The 24,750-nt window shown below is 35.4% G+C and overlaps 1 protein-coding gene across 4 annotated transcripts in view; it reads right to left on the bottom strand.

Moving 5' to 3' along the window:
* Positions 1-24,750, bottom strand: part of APAF1 (apoptotic peptidase activating factor 1) — a 30,539-nt gene that overhangs the window by 5,376 nt on the left and 413 nt on the right. For 2 of the 4 annotated variants that reach the window (XM_057425162.1, XM_057425187.1), the window contains exons 2-22: positions 23,659-23,800; positions 23,157-23,346; positions 21,687-21,902; positions 20,569-20,752; positions 19,334-19,446; positions 18,671-18,802; positions 18,049-18,287; positions 17,326-17,493; positions 16,371-16,502; positions 14,411-14,524; positions 13,656-13,834; positions 11,381-11,507; positions 9,253-9,378; positions 8,494-8,625; positions 6,574-6,699; positions 5,327-5,488; positions 4,900-5,028; positions 4,014-4,139; positions 3,042-3,161; positions 1,490-1,615; positions 1,011-1,136 (exon numbers count right to left, since the gene is read on the bottom strand). In XM_057425162.1, the coding sequence (XP_057281145.1) occupies positions 1,011-1,136; positions 1,490-1,615; positions 3,042-3,161; positions 4,014-4,139; positions 4,900-5,028; positions 5,327-5,488; positions 6,574-6,699; positions 8,494-8,625; positions 9,253-9,378; positions 11,381-11,507; positions 13,656-13,834; positions 14,411-14,524; positions 16,371-16,502; positions 17,326-17,493; positions 18,049-18,287; positions 18,671-18,802; positions 19,334-19,446; positions 20,569-20,752; positions 21,687-21,902; positions 23,157-23,346; positions 23,659-23,796 (3,105 nt within the window). In that variant the 5' untranslated portion in view covers positions 23,797-23,800. The remainder of the gene's footprint in view (positions 1-1,010; positions 1,137-1,489; positions 1,616-3,041; positions 3,162-4,013; positions 4,140-4,899; positions 5,029-5,326; positions 5,489-6,573; positions 6,700-8,493; positions 8,626-9,252; positions 9,379-11,380; positions 11,508-13,655; positions 13,835-14,410; positions 14,525-16,370; positions 16,503-17,325; positions 17,494-18,048; positions 18,288-18,670; positions 18,803-19,333; positions 19,447-20,568; positions 20,753-21,686; positions 21,903-23,156; positions 23,347-23,658; positions 23,801-24,750) is intronic. The other 2 variants (XM_057425170.1, XM_057425179.1) reach the window with 2 other exon arrangements.

Below are 24,750 nucleotides of genomic sequence, written 5' to 3'. Positions count from 1 at the left end.
GTTCAGAAAGCAGAGGTGTTCAGACAACGCTGGAGGTTTGAGTGAGACGCTGTCCACTAGAGGGAGCGGACGACTCAGAGGAAAACCAACCTGAAAAGGATCCCGAAGCCGATAAACTGATGAGCGGTCTGTACTGCTTAATTGACCACAGCGAGGGCACTCAAGCTAGCTTCAGATCGGATGCTGCTTAGGTTGCATGTATATCAGCAAGTAGGTAAACCACTGATATTGGAACGGATTTGGTGAGCAAAACAGTGCTGAGAACCAGCATTCACATGTGTTTTGGAGGCTTTATTTAAAACAGCTCAAATTCGGCTGTGTGCACCGAATGCTCATTAGCACCTGCAGCATGTGCTCTAGGTTTAGGAATTCTTTCAGTATGCCTGTAACTGCTCTGAAGTGCAAACTAAAGCACAGTACGCATGAATGACCAGAACATTCATTTCAGAAATGCATCCCAGAGGTGAGCTAAAATGCTAATATAGACACACCAGAATGCTTCACAGGTGCCTATCTACCCTGCTGAGAGGCAGAGCTGATTAATTTGAGACTGCATTAGTGCAGCCATTCTGTTTCTAGTTAGTATCTGTATTCAGGACTGGACTGGACTAGGTGGACACACTAACCTGCTCAGAGACAGGTCTTCATACCTCCTTCAGTGTAAGCAAGCCCACTGACAGACCTACCATGTATAGCCAGTTCTGGGTCTTATCCCAGATCCTTTACTCATGCGATCACAACTGTGTTGAGTAACCTTTGAAAACTAACGTTCCTTTCCCCATCTTACAGGAGTTGGTGCCCGTCATCCACAACATTAAAAATAGATATCGTGTAATACTCATTATCATGTAAGGTATAAATAGAGGCTACAGTTTCTACAGTCTCTTGCTGCAAGATGAAGCAATAAAGAATACAGTAGTCATTTACTAACTTTACATTATCTATAGTGTACACGATCTTTTAAAATAAATTGGAAATTATAACTTTATCTTTTTAAATATCTTCCAAACCTGTATAACTGCATCATGAGCACTTGAAATGAGAGTCTGATAATCAGATGTAAATTGACAATGCTGCACTGATGTCTTGTAGGCCTCCCGGGACTTTAGAACTTTCCCATCCAACAACTGTAATACCTTTAGAATGAAGAATGAAATAATTATATTTTACATACTTGAGGAAAAGGAAGAAAAGAACATCAAATTATTTTTTAAATAACACGGGATTGTGAAGACGTGATTCTCAGTCAATGGTCTGGAACAATAAAAAATTTATATTAGCTTAGTCCTTGATAAAATGAAATTCAGAGCTACATTATTAGCACTACCTTTAAATTACTGTCATTTAGACATCATTCACAAATGTAAAAACGTTGAAGTATTATATTGAAGAATATTATTGTACAAAGTTACTTAAGTGATATTTCTTTAAAAAGAAAAAGCACCAAGAAGGGTCTTCTGCTTTTTAAAATCAATTTAGGATGTAATACCTTTATTGTTCCACTCTCCTGTCCAAAAGCTGCAAATTTAAGATCTTCACTTAAGCAACAGCAGGAAATGGGGGATTCTTGAGCTCCTGTCTGTATAATAACACTGTCTGTATTTCCATTGATAAGCTGCAAAATAGGAAGTTATTACAATATCTTTAAATTCAAACTTAATTAAAATATAGAGCTAAGAATGTTAAAGAGTGTGCCAATTTCAAACTTTGAATTATAAAGACAAGTTATTTTCATAAACCAATTGCTTTGAAGGTTAGTGCAACTATCTTCATAGAATGCTCTCTGAACTGGACAAGTTTGCAAGAGGAAATTCATCTCAATATTAGAAGGCTTTTTAAAGTTTGTCTGACTAGAGGAAACAAAATACTACTCCCAAATTTCAAAAGCCATATAGTGAGCTCCACACTCACATTTATTTACCTTGCCAGCCAGATTATACAACACATGCCAAATGGAGCATAAAATCCTTTAAGTGTATCCTCTAAGCATGACTTTAAATTTACTAGCACATATAATACACCAAAACTCAACTCAGTATCACTCTCAAATCAATTCCCAATTGGGGGAAGGAGGGAGAAGACAGAAGTCTTTAGAATACAATGATTTCCAAAGGTTAAGTTTAGAAAGCTACCAGTGTGAAGTGTTTAAAAAATAACATACTGTAAATTGAAAGGTGACTAGAACCACAATTCTGAGAGATTACAAATTACATAGGGTAAAACACCACAACTGCAAGAAGGAATGCTTTTAGAAATGTGATAGCAGAGAAATATTGTTAAACTACAGTACACATGCTTAACCGCAATTTGTCTTTTCAGTCAATTTCTTTTCTTGTGCAAGGGTAAAAGAAAATCTATTTTCTTTCTAGGGTGGAGTCTTCTCTCATTACTATATTGCTACAGGATGTCAGAATATTGTTATTTAGGGTAGAAAATCTAAGCACCATTTCCTCTAGAAAATAGTTCAGGTAAAGTTACAACAGGGATATACTAATCACAAACAAACAGATCAGGTCTACTAATTCAAATGAGAGCCAGACTACAAGATTACATAGTAGTTGCTACAGATTTTACAATTCAGGATGCCAAGCTCTCCTAAGGCTACTGGCAGATTTGGGCCCACACCTTTCATTCCCCCAATTTGAGATGATTGATTCAGCTATTACACAGCAGTTCTGAGCATCATGTACATGTGCTGTGTTAACACCTGGTCTATACATGCTGCACACATTACATATTGCTGTGCACATCTGAGCCACCCGGAGGGTCCACAGCTTCCCCAGTCATGAAAACAGTTCTGTTCCTCTGCATCCAGCTTCAGTTTTGACATCTGTGTGAAAATTTCCCCTCAAACTTCATTTTTTGCTTACTAAACTAGGCAGAATTTCTAGATATAAAAATGCTATCACACATTAGGAATTATTTGCTACAAATTCAAGTGTTGACAGCAATGGACAAGCAGTACTTGCAGTGCTTCCTCCATTTCCTGACATTCGCAGATGAAATTCAAAGGTATTAACATATTGAGAAATACAGCTTACTTGTAAATGCTTCTGATTGTAAATTGCCAAAATCATCACTTCATCATTGTGAAATACAACATCTAGTTCACTTTTTAGCACAGCATCAGAAGACTTGCATACCTTCTTTGTTTCCCAAATCTGTTGAAGAAAAAGTATTTCACTAACTTTATTAAAGAACAAAATACAAAACTGGCTGAGTAAGACTACTTGTAAGCCAAAGACTTATAAACTTACAAGTAACACTGAGTTTTAAAATTAGTGAAAATTATCTTTCTGCTATTTTCATTTACAAGGTAAGGTTATGCAATTACTATGGCGATTCCAATGGATGAAACAGAACTAATTTTTTTCAGGATGACTAGCTGACTCCCCTGTGTTTCGAGTCTATAAAGTCTACAATTTTCTAATCCAAAGCATAATGTTAAGATCCAATTACAAAAGTTACCAAGTAGAGGTTTCTATACTTCAATTGCTTTCAAAATTTAAAGACTGTAAGTGTTCAATTAGAAGAAAAAGAAAGGTTACTTTTGTAAACTGTATTTCTGCTTTCACAGTAAAGTTTTAATGAGGCGTTACAATTATAGAAAACTATCCTGACTATTAACATGCAAATACATTTAACAATGAAAGCAACTTCAAGTGTGCTAGGATCCTTTAAAAACGTCACAATTACTTATTTAAATAATATCTAAAACAAGATAGGTTACAATTACTCTTGAATGGCTACTGGACTTCACAAATCCCATAGATATACAGTAAATTTATCTAAATAGTAAGCAAAGTAAAAAAACAAGCTCATTTTACTGTATATCTAAATAATTTTGTAACAAATAACTAAATATATATTGGCTATAAGTGAACATAAATACTAAATATAACAATATATTATGTATATATTATATGTGACATTTTTATAAAAAACAACTCTGTAGATGTGTAATTTGATAATATAAATTCACTTTTTTTCAGAATGGAAAGATGACATCTTACACGTATTGTCTGGTCATCAGATGATGTCAGAAATAAAGATCCATCTGGTGAAAATGTCACACAATGAACCCAGCTCATGTGTCCCCTGCAATATGCCACTTTTGATAAAGATTTAATATTCCATAACTACAATAAAAATATGAAAGAAGAATTCAAACGGATTTAGAATGTAAATTACAGGAAAACAATGCAAAACAAGAAGCAGTATACTTAATTACTATTTTTCTAGTATTTTCTTTCTTCTCATTCTGAAGTCAGAGGTAATGAACTCTGCCTGATTATCACATTTTGGTGGACAAGGAAACTGAATCAGCAGCCTCTTTGACTGCTATAATTTTAAGGGGGGGGGGGGAAGCAAAAAAGAAAAAAAAATCACTCACAGTGTAAAAAAATGCAAGTTCAACTTGACCCCCCCCAAAAAAACAAGCAACAACAACAAAAAAAAAAAACCACGACCCCCAAATCCAAAACTAATAGTTGTACAGGCTTGCTGAAGCCATGCTAGTCCCAAAGTTACTCTAGATATTTCATTCCTTTTTAGTGAGTTTCCACATTCTTGTAGCACCATATGGTAGAGCTTGGTTTGTTCTAAGGAATACTCCTTAGAGTGAAAACAGTAACTTTAAATAAATTTAGTGGACTATTGTTTTTGTATAAACATGAGTTCTGTTGTCCAAAATGACATACAACTTTAAAACATTATTTCCCAACTTATATTTCATATACCAGAAGCGAATGAAAATTAGACAGAATGAAGTACATTGAAAGCCTGCTAATATAGCTACATTTCTTTCACCTCTGCATACAAGAAACTATTAAGACAAATGTAACATTTTACGTTACAAGTAGTTTTTCCAGGTATACTGTAGAAAAGGCAATCACTTACCTCAACAGAACAGTGAGACAAAGCAACTGCTACTAACTCATCATCAGGACAAAAGTCACAGTATTGGATTGTACTGTGATAACTCATGATGACTTGTGTTAACAAATCCCATGTTTTAACACCAAAAAGCTGTGAACACAGAATCACAGTAGTTAGCACTCAGTTTGAGTAACTTCACTAGAGACAAACAGCTTGTATATTCAACAGTGCTCATTCTTGAATTTAGAAGGTATTCCTCTCAGTCAATGAGCTTGCTGGCCACGTATTTTTACTTTACACACATTTAAAATCATGCATCTTATATGTGAAACATCTTAATGGACTAGAATTTTATCTTTAATCATAATTTCTAGGTAATTGAAACATACTACCAATATTTAATTGAAATATACTACCTCCAAAAAAATTATTCAAGTAAGGTACTTACCAAAAGCTTATTTTTGGCTACCACCAAAATCATGTCACCATTTCTGGACCAAGAGCAACATTTTACTAAAACTTCCACATCATCTGGTTGCTCATCTACATTCTTGAAGAAGTCTTTTATCTCAATACTTTTCAGTTCATTTGCTGAGCGTACTCCCCAAAGCTGCAGTAAAAAGTAAAGGAAATACACAAAACCTCTTTTCACCAATGTCGATACAGAATTCAACAGGGGAGAGCTAACTCCCAGTCACTTCTAAGAAAGAAGAGGGGTGGGGGGTTAGAATATGAAAAAGAAAGCCTTTGCTACATTCCCTGGTCAAGAAAAAGCATTAGAATATTCACAAACCCAGAAGGCTTAGACAAAAAGAACTAAAAACCACAAACTGGAAAAAAATAAACAAAACCCCAACAAAGGCTTACACTGTAGCAGAACCCTCTCCCTGTGTTCCCTCATTCCAGCTACAATCCTGTCTCAATATCTACTTAACAAAAGAATAAAACAAAAAAATAAACCTGCTCAGCAACTCTTTATTAAAAGTCCCCTCGCGATAAGAAATGTGGCATACATTTAGCTTTGCACCTTAATTTCATTGAGGGACCTGCCAAAAATCTACTACTTCTGTTGTCTCCACTACAATTTTCCTTCTGAATAACAGCAGCTAAAGCAACTCTTCTTTCCTGATTTAGCAACAATACAGAAAAGTAACAAGTGTTTTAAGAACTGCAATTCTGAAATAGCGTAGTTCTGTTGCAACCAAAGGCAATAAAAAGAATACTTAACACTCTAGGGAAAAACACATAAGCCTCTCAAGTCACTTCTAGTACATATATGAAAAATAACACATAGAAATTGCTTTTATGTTTACAGATGATTCATTGACAGAGATAACAGAACTTTCAATTAACCTAAAAACTTCCTAATTTAAAACAAACAAGGTTCACACACACACATCCAGTTTTCTTAACAAAGTACATTAAAGGAAAAAAAGTAAAATGTGAAAAAGTGAAGGATTCAAACTGAGACTAGCTAGGATTTAGTTACAGGCACCCAACTTTTTTGCTGGTACTGGACAAGCCATCTTGCATTAATCTGGGACCATTAATCAAATGTTTCAGGATTTAATTCATTAAAGCTGATCATGCAGACACAAAGTTTTCTCACACATATTTGCTTATATATTTTATACCAAAAAAAAAACCCAAAGCCATCATCAACACAAACACATGATTTTAAAATACACTCTGTACCTTTACTGTTCCATCTGTTGAGCAGCTAGCAACATATTCATCATCTGGTGAAAATCTACAGTGATTGACAGAATTTTCATGACCCATCATTGTATTTCTACAATACTTTTTGTTCAAATCCCAAATCTGCATGAGAAATAAACATATAAATATCATCATATTAAAGAATTATTCAAAGACAGACTGTTCATGCTCTTCTCAAAATCATTCACTAACAACTAAAACTTCAACTATTTTTTTTTTAGTTTTACCCACATCCTCATGGATTTGATGTTATGCCCTGCACTACCCCACATTTAACTCCATCTGCTAATGTGCATGAAACTATTAACATAAGAATTACATACAACTAGTTAAACTTCCTGTACAGTGCAGACAACGCCCTTGAACAGCAGAAAGTTACTGAAAGTTTCCTCCAACCGAGGAAGAAGCTTCCTCTTGCCTCTTCCCCTTTCAACTTTAAAGTTCAGAATTCTGTAACTTACACGTAATAACAAAAATTAAATCTCTTGGGTTACTCTTAGCCAGTCTGAATATCATCCTTGCCACATCCATACTAACAAAGTTAGAAGAATCCTAGAATTATAGCATGGCTTAGGGTTGGAATCAACCTTAAAGATAATCTCGTTCTAACCCCTCCTGCCATAGAGAGGGACACCTTCCACTATACCAGGTTGCTCCAAGCCCCACCCATGGCCTTGAACACTTCCATGTGTTTGTTTAGGTCTCCTTCTCACCACCCCTCTCACACACACAGTTTTCTAAGTCTATAGCCCAGGCTTCCTTTCTTCATGCCCAAATTCCTTCCTTTTTTCCTATATAAATAAAAGTAATTTAAACAAATAGTACATTTGAGAGTTCAAGTGAGAACTCAAAACAAGAACTGTCACTTTTATGGTGTTCTCTGAAAACAAAAAACAAAAAAAATCAGGCCCTTTTGATTATTGTGCATATGTCAGTTCTGACATTCAATACAAATGAAAAGTGTCAAACACTGTCTAAAATCCTAAAATCTCTATTCCTCCTAGCTACAGCTGGAAGTGACAGTTGTCTCACTAACAATTTCATCACTCTTTGCTGTCTACTCCCAGCAGTTCCCTTGCACTGGAACTGGGCAATGGAGCCACTACAGGGAACTAAACCAAGCAGAAAACTGATCCCACCACACAGAAGTATTTGCAGAGCTGGCTCCTTGAACCACACTACTGCAGATCAGCACATGCACTGCAACAAAGACAAGTATTTTATTTACAGCCAAGACATCTTCAGTGCCAGTTAGCTATACAATTCGCTTAGTTGCACTGTGAAATTGCACTCTTATTTGCCACAGTATAGGTCTTACTTGGTTCTTCTGGTTTCCCCCTTCCCTCAGATGCAGCCTCCCAGTCTGAACAGTGCCAGATGGTTAACATGACAAACCCCTTGCTTTGAATACTGTTATTTTGTTGGCTTCCACCTTCATTTCTTTACTATGCCAAATCAATTTCATAAATAAATGTAGCTGCTACACTTCCATAATACTTTCCCTCCCCAGTCTTTCAGCATCCAGTTTTTTACATTATTCACGTTTTCAATCGTAAATTTCTGCTTTCATTTTTCTTATGCTGTTTTTAATCAGGTATTTCATTCCTATGTTGTCCCATTCCCGTACCACCATCTAAAAGTCTTGCTAAAGCCTTCACCTTCATGCCCTACCAGTAGAGGAACTGCCCGTTCTCCTTCGCTGAGGACAAACACCCCTCCTGTTCTGCCTCACAGAAATACGATTACAGAGCTGTTGTTAGTAGGCTCAATCTGCTGCTATCTCTCTTCTACCAGGCTCATTAAAAAAAAATAAATAATTTACAGTGTTTAAATATATTTATATATTATAATGTTATAATAAGCAGCATGAGACCAACCTCAAACTTCTCCACTTACTTTGATGAAAGTGTCATTTGAGCAGGTGGCTAAAAGGTACTGACCACTACTGTTACTGAACTGGCAGCAATTGACCTGCTCTGAGTGCTCTTCATAAACGCGCCTACATTGGCCTGTTCTTGAATTCCAGATCTAGACAAAATTGAAGGATGAAAAAGACTTTTAAATATGTTTAAAGTACTTCATTTAAAAAAAAAAAAATCTGTAAACTATGCTGAAATACAGATGAAGCCCTAAACCATTCTTAACACTTCAAAAATGTTTTGAAAATAAAAGGAAAGCATACATATTTACACTTAGAAAAAATAAGTTACAAGGGGAAAGGGCATAATTCAGATTAGAATCTTATAAATACTGGAATTTCACAAAGGTTTTGCTACAATAGAAAATAAAATTCCTACAAATAGGAATTAAAAATTGCAAATAATTCACATGTAACAAAAAAAAAACATGGAAAAAGAATTTTGGATACATTCACCTCATGTTACAGAAAGAACTGGACTCACATAATGTTCTACTTAGAGAGAACCATCTAATAGAAGTAAAATAAATTGTAATGCTGCATGATGTAAACATCAAGCATCTTTTATGTTTTGTAGTGAATGGGGCTTTTATATTTGCTAACGGTGAATTAGCCATGTAAGATTTAAGACAGTTAAAAAAACCCTTTAGTCTTCATAATCTGCTCTGCCTGATTTGATTAAAACTGAAATTAAAATTCTTAATTTGAAAAAAATTGTCTGCTCTGAATTTATTTACCTTCACTTTTTTGTCAGTGGAACAAGTTGCTATAAATTCACCATCTGCAGAGAAAGCGCAGCAAAGTATTTCATCATCATGGGCACTTATCTCCAGAAGTCTCTCTCCACTTTCTGCTTTAAACACCTAAAACAATAGACAACAAAATCTTACAACTCACATACAATTGTAAAATACAAATACAAGTCTGTTTTCTCTTAAACAGCTCTTTTTATAAAAGCTCTCCATAAATTTAATTTTTGAAAGTATTTATAATTTTAGGGAAACAAACATAATAATTATACAAATATTTAATTTGAGCTTCAATCTTGTAAGGGTGAGAGAAATTATTAGAGAGAAAAAGTAAAAATTTTTTAAAAAATACTGTGTATGAAATGTTTCATTAATGATTTTTCCTACACTTAATCATTGAGCATAGTCCATGTCCTTTCTTAGTACTTTCTAGTAGTATCTGCAAAACACTGTATCTATTAACAAAATCTAAACTATTCTTCAAAGTATAAAATCCAGGTGTATATATAGGTAACACCCTTTAGTGGAAAGTAATAACTTCAGCAGAAATTGATGATTAGGGGAATAAACAAGGAAAAAGTTGTGAAGAACTGTACAGGATGACGCAAGTCTCAGTCTTGAGCTAGTCATAGGCAATAGAAGGACAGCTGGAGAAAAGTGTCACATCTTAATCAAAATCCCAACATTCTGGATCTGACTTTACAATGGTGGGGGGTGTGGGGTGGTGGGAAGGGCAATCAGGTCATCCTTTCCTCCTTAGATTACATAATCTTAACTATTAAAAGAAATCACAAGGTGTTCTTGACAGCAGCCTCCAGGATACCACAATTGTGAAGTTCCTGCTTTTTTCCTTTCATTTTTTCATTGAACAGGAGCATCAGTGATAACAAAACGGTTAGTATTTATTCAAATAAGAACACAAATAATGAAGTAACAGGAAATGTACATTTACAGTAAATTCTGCAGAGCACATGCTCTTAATATAGGATTTTTTTAATTTTATTTTACAGAAAAAGTAGGAATAGCTTGAAAACTGAAAAGCTTAGGCCACTATTAGAAAAAACATTAATAACTTCAAAGTTAAAGAATGAAAAAAGGATTATTGCTAGCTTTCCTATTACTTCATCAAGAAAAGTTTAGTTTATATGCAATCCACAGATTTTACTTTCTTGGGTAGAAAATTAAGATAAAAATAAGCAACCTTCTCTCAATAATGAGGACATTTACTACAGAAGCCCAGCACAGTAACTTCAGCACAGCATAAAATCAGTACACATCCATCAGGCAGCTCAAGTGGATGCCATGATCATAATATTGTAGAAGCCAGCAAATAAAAAAGTAAATAAAACCACAGTAACAATACATTAAGTAGCCATATGAACAGCAACTAAGCGCCACTAATGTTATTACTTTAGTACTCAATTTATCAAGCATCCAAAACAACACCAAAGGCTTGCAGAAGAGTTGTTCTTTTCCCTTACCTTTGGCTGTCTGGAATACGGATGCTTTACCAGGTTACTGGCTGATTGCTAGTTTCTTGAGAGCTGGCTTCCCCTCCAGGCAGACTGCTGGCAAATTTGTATTAGTCACTTTCCTCTCTGTCTCCCTTAATCCACTTCCTAAGCACTTCAGGCCTGTTTCCAACCTAATACTGCCCTCAGCTTCAGGATTTAATTTTTCTCCCCAAATTTCTCTTTTGCATAAGACAATTTACTAATTAAGCACTGAAGTTACATAATGTTCATTACTATCCCACAGAAATAGCAAACCTGTAACTAAAAGTCTTGGTGTTTCTCAGTTCTACAAAGGTTTACTGTGACTGGAAATAACATTTTTGCAAGCAAATATTAAACATGCTGTGGTGCATTACTTAGGCTCATATTCATATATTCTCTGAAATCTGAGTTTAACTTTCAAACTAGAAGATGCTGCATACTATTCTAATAACACAACTTGATGCTTATGTAATAATACATAATTTGCAATCATTTCTCTCCAATATGTTCTAGATCCCTAACATCTCCACATAACAGCAAAAGAAAAGAGACAGGTCTATTAAGAAATGTTATCAATTTGGTACACAGCATCTCTTTTCACTCACACATAGGTATCTTACCTGAAGTGTTTTATCAGCTCCACATGATGCTATTCTTTGTCTATCTTTAGAAAAGCAGGCATGGTAAACTGCATCTCTATGTGGACGAACAACCAGACGGTAGAAATTTTTCAAGGATGTTTTATTTCTACAGGGTAAGACAGTTGATTTTAGACAAGTAGTGCCTTTCTATTATTCAAAATCTTCTATAAAAAGATAGCACATTTTCATATCTTGAGCAGTAAGCTTTACAACAAACCAGCCATCCCACTGTACCTTACCTCTCAGCCTTTATGATGAAGTAGTATGGGTAAAAACAACAAAAAAATCTGAGTTATTATCACCCTCCAATAGTTACAGCTTAGAGGCCAAGAAAGATAGCATGTGCACGAGAAAGCAACATGTACTTTATGGGCAAAGCTGATACACTGCAAGACACAGACTTCCTAATGATGTTTTTATGATCTGATACGTGCTATTTCCAAATATAAATTTCTTCACGAGAATTCTTGTTTCCTGCAGGTTCCTTTTCAAGCTTATTAAAAAACATTTGTATATTTGTTTAGATCTTAATAAACTTACTTAATTTTCATATTGATGACTTAATTCTTGTCACTAGATACTTAACATATGACTATAACTGCATTTCAGTAGGAGATTAAGTACAGAATCTAGCACACCTGATATGAGTCTTGCCTCACTTCAACAAAAAATTAGAATTAGTAGCAATTATAATCATCCTGTTTAGCCAGATCTTAATACAGAAAGTCACTGTAATAAGGTGATTTTGGTGATTAATAGATTGTTACAAGATTTTATTTTTTTTTTCTAGAGTCAAAATGAATCAATGCACTTCAAGTTTTTATTGTTATCAGTTTCAAACTTCAAACTTCAGGCTTAGCATTTAAATATTGGATAAAACATCTTAAAGAAAGTAGCTGCACTGTAGAATGAAAGTGATTTTTCACTGCAAAATACTGACTCATCTAAGCCAACTATTTTTTTTTCTTTTGCGTATTTTAATAAACCCAAAATTGCTGGTCAAAAGAGCAGCATATTCACCTACATATCCTACAAACCATTTTTGGAACCTTGCCCTAGGGTTGGAGACAGAAGCATCTGTCTCTGTTCTGCTGATTTCAGTCATGTTCTTCAGCATAAGTTTCCCACACCAAAGGTGAAAACCCTGAACTACCTAGAGATTTACTCTCTGAACTGTGCAATTTCCAGGAGTTTTTGTTAGAATTCTGTTAGCTATGCAAAATGAAACAACCAAATATTCAAAGAGAAGACCTGAAATTCAAGTATGCCTGGATTAAGCCACCTAGTTATTACCATACGCCCTGGTTTCAGCTGGGATAGAGTTCATTTTCTCCCTAGGGGCTGGTGCAGTGCTGTGTTTTGGATTCAGTCTAAGAACAATGCTGATAACACACTGATGTTTTAGTTATTGCTCAGTAATGCTTACCCTGATCAAAGACCTTTCAGTTTCATGCTCTGCCAGTGAGGAGGGGAACAAGAAGTAGAGAGGAAGCAGAGACAGAACACCTCACCCAAACTAGCCGAAAGGGTATTCCATACCACGTCATGCCCAGTATATAAACTGAAGGGAGTCACCTGGAAGGCCCAGATTGCTGCACAGGCTGGGCATCAGTCAGCAGGTAGTGAGCAATTGAATTGTGCATCACTTGTTTATTCCTTCTTCTTTCTATTTTCTATTATTATGATTGTTGTTGTATTATTATATTTTACTTTAATTTCAATTATTAAAGATTTATTTAAATAGGAGAAATTTCAAGACTGGATAGAGATTACAAAGCCTTTTAGTATTTCCCATCTCACTACTTCCAAAAAACTTTGCAAGTTAACACAAATGCTCTCTTTTAAAAAGTATACATTTTACTAGAAAACCTAAAAGCATACTGTAACATAAGGAAAACTTGCACTACAATTCTAACTTTAAAAAAGTATTTAGAGAAATTCCAACGCTTTTTATGAAATTATTTTCATCCTTGTATAGTTATTTACAAATATTTAAATAGGAACAATCATTGAATACAGAAGTAAATATATTTCTCTATTTTCATGTAATTATTACTAATTTGTGGCCTTACATATCCAGAGGTCCCCTCCTCCAACAAGTTCTTTATTTCAATTTCTTTTCCCAGAAGAAGAAAACAAACAACACAGCAGTTCTTAAGAAGGTGCTTATATTAGCCATACATTGTGTTGTACATTAAATGATTTTCTTGCATCAAAGGATCAGCATATAAGCAGGTGGACTACAGCTACTTACATCCATTCCAAATAAAATGTTCCTGTTTCTCTTTGAGCATGTAACTTGGCTTGTTGATACACCTCTGATGTCTCTGGTTGGCAAAGACCCAGCTGTACAATGTCAGGAAATGGCTGCCGTCCAAGGAGGTGCCCATTTAAGGACAGAAATTCCTGGAAGTTCTCACGTACTGTGCTACCCTATGTACAGAGCAGAGAATATCTGATACCACAGAAGAGGATTTATTTCCTAATCCCCTTTTTTTCATTTTCTATACAGCTAATATTCTTACAGAAGCACTTAATTCTATTTTTCTAATTAGTTTTATTAGCAAGTACATATGACAGACTGAAATATTTCATTTTCCTGTTCAGGAAAGCATATTATCCTTATTTTTCAAACAAAGAATATTGGTGACAGTCATTTACTCAATAAGCAGTCAATATAACAGACTGTTCCAAGCAGCCAACAGAATTCTACATCTCAAAAGCAGACTGCTATATGCATCCACCATTAGGCACTGCTCTCCACCTTAGTTACTGAGTTCCATGGTCAATTACTTGGGCACACACTGAAGTTACAACTAAAACTGGGAACTAAGTTTTCTTAATTTTTCTGTTCTCCAAGTTACAGTTTAACTTAGTACTGGTTTTATGTTTCAGTTTTTTACGCTTTCTACGTATCTGCCATATATACATACATACAACAAAATGCAACTACAAAATAAAAAATAATGTATTTGTAACAGACTGATCATTTAACTTTTAGTATCATACCTTTTGGTCCAGGATTGAACTATATTCTACATATTCATGAATCAGATGAGCAGGCCCTACCAATTCAGTTTTAGCTCTAATCCAATCTAAAGAAAACATAAGATCACGGAGTTCCTACAAGAAATAGAAATCCAAGTTCAGAGTATAAGTTTCACAACAGATTCTACTTAAGAGGAAGAAGAAAAGCACAGGAAATACATTAGGTATTTAATATGCTTCAGTTCAACTGTTTCTAGTTAATAACTTAGGCAGTTTCCTTCTTTCATGCATGTTAGGCAGGTATGGAAATTGTGGGTATAAAAGACTAAGCTTGTGATTTATGGACTGCTCTTTGATACAGCTGGTCAGAGAAGACATGGGGGTACAAAGCAGAACTTGACTTGAAGCACACAAGACCTGGTTTAAGATAAAACTCTGAAAAAACTTCTAGTTCAGACTAGCAAAGATCACTCTGCTAATACTGATCTGTTGTTCTTTCTAACAGATACTGAATTTAGATTTAACAAAAAAAAAAAATCTGTTATAGCTGCATTTAACTTAGGAAAAAAAGAACGTTATTTAAAAGGCAATCTGAAACTGCAAATAGAATTATGACAATAGAACACTTCATTTGGAAGGGACCTACAAAGATCATCTAGTCCAACTGCCTGGCCAATTCAGGGCTGATCAAAAGCTTTGCCCAAATCAAAAGTGCATTGCCCAAACGCTTCTTAAAACAGGCTTGGGGCATTGAACATCCCTCTAGGAAGCCTGTTAGAGTGTTGAACCACCCTCTCAGTAGAGAAATGCTTCCTAATGTCCAGCCTAAACCTCACCTGGTGCAGCTTTTAAGCATTTCCATGTGTCCTATCCTAAGGAGAAGAGATCAGAACCTCCCTCTCCACTTTCTGTCCTCAGTAAGCTGTAGAGAGCAATGAGGTCAGCCCTCAGCCTCTTTTTCTCCAAACCAGACACTTCCAAATTCCTCAGCTACTCCTCAAAGGACACTCTTTTCAGCCCCCTCACCAACTTTGTTGCCTTCCTCTGCGTGCATTCAAGTACCTTCAAATCTTAAACTGAGTGGCCCAGAACTGCACACTGTACTTGAAGTGAGGCTGCACCAACGCTGAATACAGCAAGATAATCACTTCTCTTGAGCAGCTAGTTTTACTGTCTTTATGCACCTCAGGATGCAGTTTGCCCTCTGGGCTGCCAGGACACGCTGCTGACTCCTGTTGAGCCTGCTGTCAACCAGCACCACCAGATCCCTTTCTGCAGCGCTGCTCTCCAGCCACTCCTCTCCCTGTTTATACTTGTGTCCATTCTAGGTGTAGAATCCAGCATTTGGACTTCTTAAATTTCACCCCATTAATTGCTGTCCAATCCTCCAATCTATCTAGGTCCTTCTGAAAGGCCTCTTGTCCCTTAAGAGAGTCAACAGCACCTCCGAGTTTAGTACCATCATCAAACTTGCTAATGGTGCATTCAACTCAAAATCATTGACAAAAATATTGAAAAGGGCTGGCCCTTAAATTGCAATCTGAGCAACACCAGTGTATCCTCTCATCTCACAGTTGGATGACTTATCCAGAAAGATGCTGTGGGGGACAGTATCAAAAGCCTTATTAAAATCCATTAAAAAACTACATCTACTGTAGTTAAGCCTGGGTTTTCAAGAAGAGTTAGAGAAGATTCCTTAGCAAAGCTTCTTAAAAAGGAAAAGAAAAATACAAGCCATTATGATACAAAATACAAAAACTTCTTAAGAACTGGTTGAAAAGATAAGACACAAAAGGTAGAAATACACTAGTTTTCATAACAGACACTGAATATCAGCGGAGTGCCTAAAGGACTTTATGTTGAGTGTTTACCTATCTGTTCCAAAGCCTGAGAGAAGAAAGGTTCAAGGGAGAAAAAGCCAGCGAGAGAGAAAGGCTACGTGGGTCAAGAAGGGAAACAGAGGGCACTAGTCAGAACTCACCTTCTGCATGTTGGCACCCGCCATATGGTACGCTAGGAAGTTGTACCAGTACATGCAATCCTCTTGAGATGGAACAGGTGTATTAAGTTTGTAGTATTTCTTGTACTGATTTACGATGTTTTTATGTAGCTCCTGCAATGTGAATCAAAACACTTAACTATCAGTTAACGCTATACCAAGGTATGAATTAGTTTCAGTATTGAGAAAGTATTATTAATATTATACCGTATATAGTTTTGAGGAATAATATTACTATTACTTCTCGATTGTAGTACATCAACTAATAAAACAAGAAAAGCTTACTTTCCAAAACTGTATACTTTACCTAATTTGTCATTTAAAACTTCTCCAGAAACATTCTCTGGATATCAAAAGACAGAAAAGCAAGCTGTTAACCTTCCTTCTCAGGCTGAGAACAGCTATCAAATCACTCTTCACATTAAATGTGGATAGCTGACAAAAAAAAGACCCTTACATATTTAATCTAAAGCAAGTGTAATAACTTGCCTTTTCTTCATATCTACTCTTTTTGCCCTGTCCTTCAGAACCAATAAATTTATTTGGTACAAGTTATAGGTCCGCTCCCTGCAAGTATTGCCTTAAATTGAAAATAGCATTTCTCTGTATTGAAGAAGAAACTTGCTATTCTGGTAGGGTCTTGATGCATTTGGAATTATCAGTGGGACATTCCATCTCCTGCTGGAAATGTCTTGACAGAAAAATTATGGATATAGAATCTTCTCTCTGTTTAGTTTCTTAGCTCCAAATGGAACCATCAGGAAATCACTCCACAGTTTCAAGCTGAAAATAAATTGTTTTAACTAGTCAGCATTAAGTTTAACCGCATTGTGGACCTATTCTATGAACCTACTCTGGAGACCATTTAACAAAGCAACATTTTCTGAAGAATACCTAGCTTTGGAGAATAAAGTGAATAGATCAGCCAATACCCTACCTGAAGCTGATTGCGATTCTTCTCTGTAAGAAAGTCAAGCTGAAGATCATGTAAATAATAATGAAATGACTTCCCGTTACGATCACAGAACAACAGCGATTTGTTAACAAATTCCTGTAGTATATCTTCAACTTCTTCAGTTTCCATATCCCAAAGAATACAGAGAACCTAAAAAAGCACATTAAGACAGAAAAATCAGAACTAAGGGGAAATATGACTTGCATGAATATCATAACAGGCTACCAATTAGCTGACAACAAAACACATGCTAATAGATACTGAGTTTATTACAAATGGTAATATATCTATAACTTACCAATTGTTCCATACCAAACTACAGAACAGATAATACAAGTTAACCCATCTTTTGTCTATGTGTGCTGATTTATGGTGATCTTATCTTTTTCTTAAGCGAAACAAATTTTACAAAGCAGTTTTTAAGCCTTTAGAGAGCTCAATTACAATCTAATTTACAAGCTGTATATGGAATGCACATTAAACTTCAACATTATGAATACATTTGTTCAGTTGCAATTTTTTTGTTTCACTACTGACAATAAAAGTCATGATGCAATAATGGACCTGACCTACCCGATCTAGCAAATTACTATTACGTTACATACAGCAGAAGTTATACACAACAATTACAAATTATATGGATTCTTTAAAGTTATTTGTTGTACCTCACTAAAAATGCTGGGATTTCTACATTGCTGCTATTACCTTAGTAGGTACTTTAACATCTTTTGGGAGGATAGAGAGGTCTTTATAGTAGTCCTTGTAATTGTCATTCAGTTGCTCAACACTTATGGACATTGCTTCATCAAGGGCTTCATAATCATAAGAAGAAGATTTTCTTATTCTTTTAAACTGCTTATTCTGCAGCTGTTTGAGATAGTATTCCCAGCGACTAGGGAAGTCTCTTAACAATGCACCTATCAAGGATATCACAAGAGGAGAACCTGAAGGAAAAGATTAAATTAATCTTAGAGGTTTTCAGGAACACAATCCCATGGTTAGTCAAGAGACTGAATAAATCAGATAATTTTCCCAACATGTTGATTAAATTCTTGAGGTGTGGAGAAGAGACAAACAAAACATGACATCTGAAAACTCACCAAAATCAAGTGTTAATAGGGGATCAGGGAGAAGATACTCTGAAAAAAACTGCTTGAAAATCAATATGAAACACTCCTATTTAGTTAAAAAGTATTTACACAGCATTTCTGTTTTACTTAAGGTGCACAGTATTAAAGCATGTTCACTCCTCCATTTTTAAGTCAAAACCTAGAAGAAAAACATACATTCAGTGCTAAATGAAATGTTTTAAGAGTGGTAAGTATACCTTTGCACTCTCTTACAAGGCAGTTAGCTTGTTCTGGCAATTCTGATATTTTCGTATTCACAAATAGGGATAAAATCTCCAGTCCTTTCTCATGTGCTAATCCACTTTCCACATGAACCTCGTATTTATTGCCTAGACACAGAAACATGGAAAAATTAGAAAAAAAAAAAAATCCTATGAAATTGAGAGTATTTTCCAAGCAAAATCTGGAGCAAAGGACCTAGCTCATGATTTTTTGTATAGTTTTTTTTATATGCTTAGTACCAAGAAGACTATAAATTCCACTATCAGAATCAAGTTTGCCTTATAGAGACAAAAAATTTAGACTATAATCTAAGAATTAGAAATGTATTATGGGCACATTGTAGCACTGACTACTTAATAGTATAATCACCCTATAGCAGCAGTGTTGCAGAGGTTAATTCATCCTGCTGAGAATCATTGCAATCATCAGTGTAGACATACAACTTTCAAGGTAATATATAACATTTTCTTCACAAAGAGCATAAAGTCTTGCAGGGCAGAATTTTAAAACTTGTGCACAAGTTGACAGACACAGATTTTATCAGATTCTTTAAAAAAAAACAACAAAAAAATCACAGGAACAAATTGCATACATATACACACAAAACCCGTGGTGCAGGACAGAAAACTGCTCCTTACCTGCCACAGCATCTGTCACGCTCCTGTCCCTGCTGGTGATAAGAACCTGACATTGATTATCAAATGCTTTTAATACCCAGGAATCCCAAACATCATCCAGGATCAAAAGAGATCTAATGCAAGAAGAAATATGGTAGATTTCAGATCAGCTGTCAGTGCTAAAATACAGTATTACAATCTTAATAATGAAAGAAAATTTTCAGAATTTACAAATGTATCACTGAAGAAATTCTTCATATAAATAAGTAAATTATCTTATTCCTCTTATGAGGGAATTGTCTCAGATGCTGAGGTTCTTTTTACATAAGCAACATTTTATAGTGACTACCTATTCAAATCCTATGGCTAGTCACATTTCTAGGTTACTATACAGAATCTCACCATAATAATGTACCTACCTGTATCTAACAGGGAAGTTACTCAAAACTGGTTTTAAAATGTTCCAAGGGAGCAAGAAGTCAAAAGGATTGGCTAGCAAATACATTTATGAAACAAAATAGCAGTTATTTGCATTCTGTGTGCTTTGTGGAGGACAGAAAAGTTACTGAAACCAGATCTTACAACTTTTTTACATGTACTGCCCTTTTTTGGTCTTAAGGAATAGACTTTTCAAGCTACACCAGTCTCTAGTTAAATTGTCCAATTGTCACTGAAGCATGCCAAGACATTTTTTCTTCAGCTAAATGATGCCTATGATATCAATGATTATAAATTAGGATTTTATTCTTTATGAAGGATACACATTATGCCACAAAGTTGCATATGTCTTGGATACCCATATCTCATTTTTATACACTTTTGCTATTAACACTTTTTGATAAATCAAAGGGGTTTACAAGAGTACTATCATAGCCATAAATGACTCAGTTTGTGGTACACAAATACAGTATTGTATTACACATCTGCCACTAGCATCTATTTACCTTTCAATTTTTGTACACTTATCTGAACTTACTTATTCTTTTATCATATGTAAGTCAGTAATTTTGAAAATTTTAACAGGAATGCTTATTAAATAATTAAGTTTCTAGAACTACTCATAGCTTCACCCTGAGTAACACTTCCTAATTATTTGCAGTAAAACAGGAAAAGGGGAAGCAAGAAGAGTATTAAAAACAAAAATACACACCAGAGAGATATGTAAGCACAACACAGACACCTTAGATGATGAGACCAAAGATAATCTGCAAAGTTTTATCAGTTAAAAAAATAGTGGTTTATTCTACTGACATAACCTGTGATATTTGCGTAGCATCAGCAAACGAAGACGATCTTTAGCCTCCTCAATGTTAAGTGGTGGTCTTTGTGAAAGAGCGGAGTCATGTTCTAATCTACTGCAGAGATTCTGAAGTTTTATTAGGAGTCCTGCTTTGTCCTGTTTTCCAACAGAAACCCAGTGAACTCCTCCTGGAAAATAACCTAACAAGAAAAGCAATACTAATCATGCTATACACTTAATATCAGAAATATTTAATAGCAGCTTACTATAGCAATCAATAACTCAATTTCAATTAAAATATAAAATTTTATAGCCTATTGGAAACCAGCCTTACAAATTCACCATTAACACAGAAGGATGGTTCTACAAGACCACTATTTTTCAAAGAACAGGTTCTATAGGGCAAGTTCCCACAGAGAATTCACACCATCACTGATGCTGTCACCCTTCCTCTCTGTATGCCTTCCTGCCTATCCCTTTACAATCCCTGCCACATTCACCTTCCTAGTAGTCAGACTTAACATTTACTTTTATAATGCTCTACTACTACAGGAGTTCAGAGTTTGGTATGTGAATATCATCCCAAAACGGTGAACAAGAAGGCATCTAGAAGAGTCAGCTGTAGCAGAAGATGCTGTAGTCTCTATCCCTAGATCAAGTTTTCTAATGCCCAAGTCCCTCTTTCTCCTCAGTGTCCTATGGTGGGGGAAGAATAATCATTAAATGGTTTCACTTCTGATCTGCTTTACGCTAAAGTGATACTAGTGTAATCAATCCACAAATGCTTGCCATTATAAAAATATATGCAAAAGTTAGAGTAAGATTTTTTAAACTCATGTAACAAGGAGAACAGTCTAACGACTCAATGAGCAATGCCCAAAATTAGATATGATGCTTCTACTCTCATAAGCCAAAGCAGAATCCAAAGTAAAGAGCTATTCGGAATCTTTTCTCATAAATTCATAAAAGACTTAGTGACCTAGAGCACTGAATGGTTATGAAACCTGCGAGTTGCAAGGAAACATTTCAGAAGCACCTAAGGAATTTAGAAACCTAATTCCTAAATTACTTTCAAGATTACATATGATACTTCACCATGTATGTCTAATACGCATACACCTGTAAAAAATAGACATGTTTTTCTAAAAGTACCTTCCAAGAGATGATGATCCCTTAAAGCTTCTGCTGTTAAGACAGTCTTCCCACAACCTGCCATTCCATAAACCGTGACCCAGCCTGGATCACTTCCCAAGCAGCACAGCTTCTGTTTAATAGCATCTACCAGTTCTGGCCGAGTGACAAACACAACTGGTCTCTGTGGTACACCTCCTTCACAGAGAACTGTCTTAACTGAAGTTAAAAAATGAGAAACATGAAAATGAGAAATAACTTCTAAATGTGATGCCTCTTCAAACCAAACTGAACAACTCCCCACCCCAACAACACTACCCCCACCTCATGTCCCATACAAATGTTCTGAAAACTACTCGACTCACAGCACCAAATACTGAAAAAATACTGTTTTTTAGAAATAAATTACTTAACAGGCAACTAACCTCCCACTTACAGTAGTGTTCCAATTATTAACTACATACAAGGCAAGCTAGTTAGATCAATCCCTAGAAGTGAAAAGATAATTAACAGCTCCAGCAGAAACTGTGGTAAACACAAGAGCTCTGCTATACCCCAAAATCAAGTCACTTTCTCAGCCAGGTTAGTGACGCATGGATGCAGCAGAAAAGAAAGCGTGCTTTGTAAGGCTTTTACTTAGGAATTAACAACAGCACAGCATTGTGGTTTAAGCAAGACTTCCTTTCATTTAAGCTAAGATAGCATGACTTGCAAAGGAGCAGGTAAAGCATAGCAGGAAAGAAAATGCGCACTTTATCACAAAGTGGCCATATGCAGTGCCGTATTATACTGATAAACTCTGCTAATTCTTACTTGGGTAATCAAAATTCCACATGCCTGTGAAACGTCTTAAAATGTAGCGTGCCAGTAAATATGGCAGTTACTTATATGTAGTTAGACAGCTCCTTCCACTAGAAACTACCAATTTATTTCATGTCAGTCAAAGATGATACAGATGACAAAATAGGTAAAAGTTGGGAATTTATGTAGGGTAACTAAAACATCTGGTGGAGAGAATTAACAACCTAATAACTAGATCAGCTATTGGAATGTAGGCTGAGAGACTACAGACCTCTCTTCAAGATAAGCATAAAAATTTTGGAGGCTACAACACTTTATGTTAAATTCAACTTTAATACATACAGTAAATCTTTCTTTCACATACAACAAAAATGTTACAATTTAGAGAAAATTGTGAGAGCTTCAGGTTTCCCTCTTAAAATACACATTAATTATATGAACATTTTCCAGATAAGCTACAAAAGTAAACTGTTGTTAACTTGCCTGACATATTAAATATATAAAATACAGAAAATACTACTACCACTACAACTATTACAACACCAAAACAAGTGAACACACCAACTACTCCTTTTTCACTGGAACAGGTATTACAGACAGTCACTTACGAAGGAATAAAAAAGGCAATTAGTCTTTATTTTCATGCACAGAGATTGCTGTAGTTACACTGACCGTGTGAAGTCATTCCATCCATCGAACTCTTTCTGTTACCAGAGGAGACAGCAGGGATGCCGTCCTGAAGAAGTGCAGCAAGATCACAGTATCCTTCATGAAGTAGTGCATTATAGAATGATCTATATGAATTATTATCTTTTGTAAGAATAATGTTTATTAGCATTGCTGCTCGCTCCTTCTGTGTATTCTAGGGAATAAAAAAACACCCCCAAAACCAACAAAACATTAAAATTGATATTATATAGAACTAAGAGGCCTTAGAACTTGTCTAATCTATCACTCTGTCAATTATAGACCACTTATAGTTCCAGAAACAGCCTTCAACTTTGACCAAGCCCTTAACTCAATACTATGAAGTGCAATAAAAACTGCATGCTAAGCATATGTTTAAGAATTTCCTGAATCCAGAAATGAGACAGACAGCAACTACTATTTTTAAAACAATGACATAACACGTGAGTAGACTAGGAAGATAAAAAACAGCAAGAGACAGTTCTACCTGTTGTTTTACTCTCTCCTCCTCCTGTAATGTTAGCACTTCGTCAGAAATCATACGATCCATAATATAGGAAGTCTTGATGTCTTTTTCCAATGCTTGGCGATTCATAAGTAAATAATTTCTACTCTTGACATCCATATTTCTTCAGTGTGAAAAAGAGAAGAGGAGGAAGAACCAGAACATAACTTACAAGTACAAGGAAAAAAGTTTTAAAACAGCTTATGAATTCTTGTTTTGAACTCATAAAAAGTAGCACAGCATCTGCATTAGCGGAAGACAGAGTGAATGTTCAGGCAAGCTCGTATTACAAACTGCAGAGAGCTAAAAAATTCAGTTGTTTTTACCTTCTGCCTTGACAAAGAGACTTGCTTACCTGTTATATGAATTTAATTATACTGTTTATGAGTAGTCTAGCTCAGCTAAACAGTACAGTAGCATCGCAAAAAACACTGGGGAAATCTAATACTCTTTCAACAGAATAAAAAAGGAGTATTAAAAGTTAAGTTGCAATAGTTCACAAACTACTGTGGATTTTAACAGTATTCTTGAAACACTGCTTAGATGCCATATGCTACCATGTTTAATAAAACTATACAGCTGAGTGTTGCTGTAATTAATCTGGCTACGATATTTCTCTGATTGCTCCACCTGGATGCATATAAAGTGGGTATAAAAAGCATTTCAATCTTTATTACACTCATACTAAAACTTATGCGCTCACTACATGAATGGAAGTTTTCATTTAAAAAGCAGATATGTACTACTAATTCTGAAAAAAAAAAGAAGAAAATCTGAGTCGCTTTCCACATTTCTATGAATTTATGAACAATTGCAGACCTAAAGAATCACAGCCTGTGCAGTCTAGGAACTTCCTAAATGTCTCCATGAAAGAAATTTTCTCCCCACCCACTACATCCCTCAAATTTTTGAAGTCCTTGGATCATGTGAGTGGGACAACAGGATGAGAAAGACAACTGGTCTCATGGCCAACATCACTGGGCAGAACTATAACAGAAAATAAAATTCCAGTATACCAAATCCCATGAGATAAACTTGATGTTGTCTCCAAGTTCAGGTACACTCACATCTTGA

Source organism: Pezoporus wallicus, unplaced genomic scaffold (genome assembly GCF_028554395.1).
Source record: "Pezoporus wallicus isolate ANWC-B61680 ecotype Strahan unplaced genomic scaffold, APGP_CSIRO_Pwel_v1 scaffold_3294, whole genome shotgun sequence".
In the NCBI taxonomy this organism is placed as follows: Eukaryota; Metazoa; Chordata; class Aves; order Psittaciformes; family Psittacidae; genus Pezoporus; species Pezoporus wallicus.
Note: the sequence above shows the minus strand (reverse complement) of the source record. Positions and strands in the feature narration are given on the sequence as shown.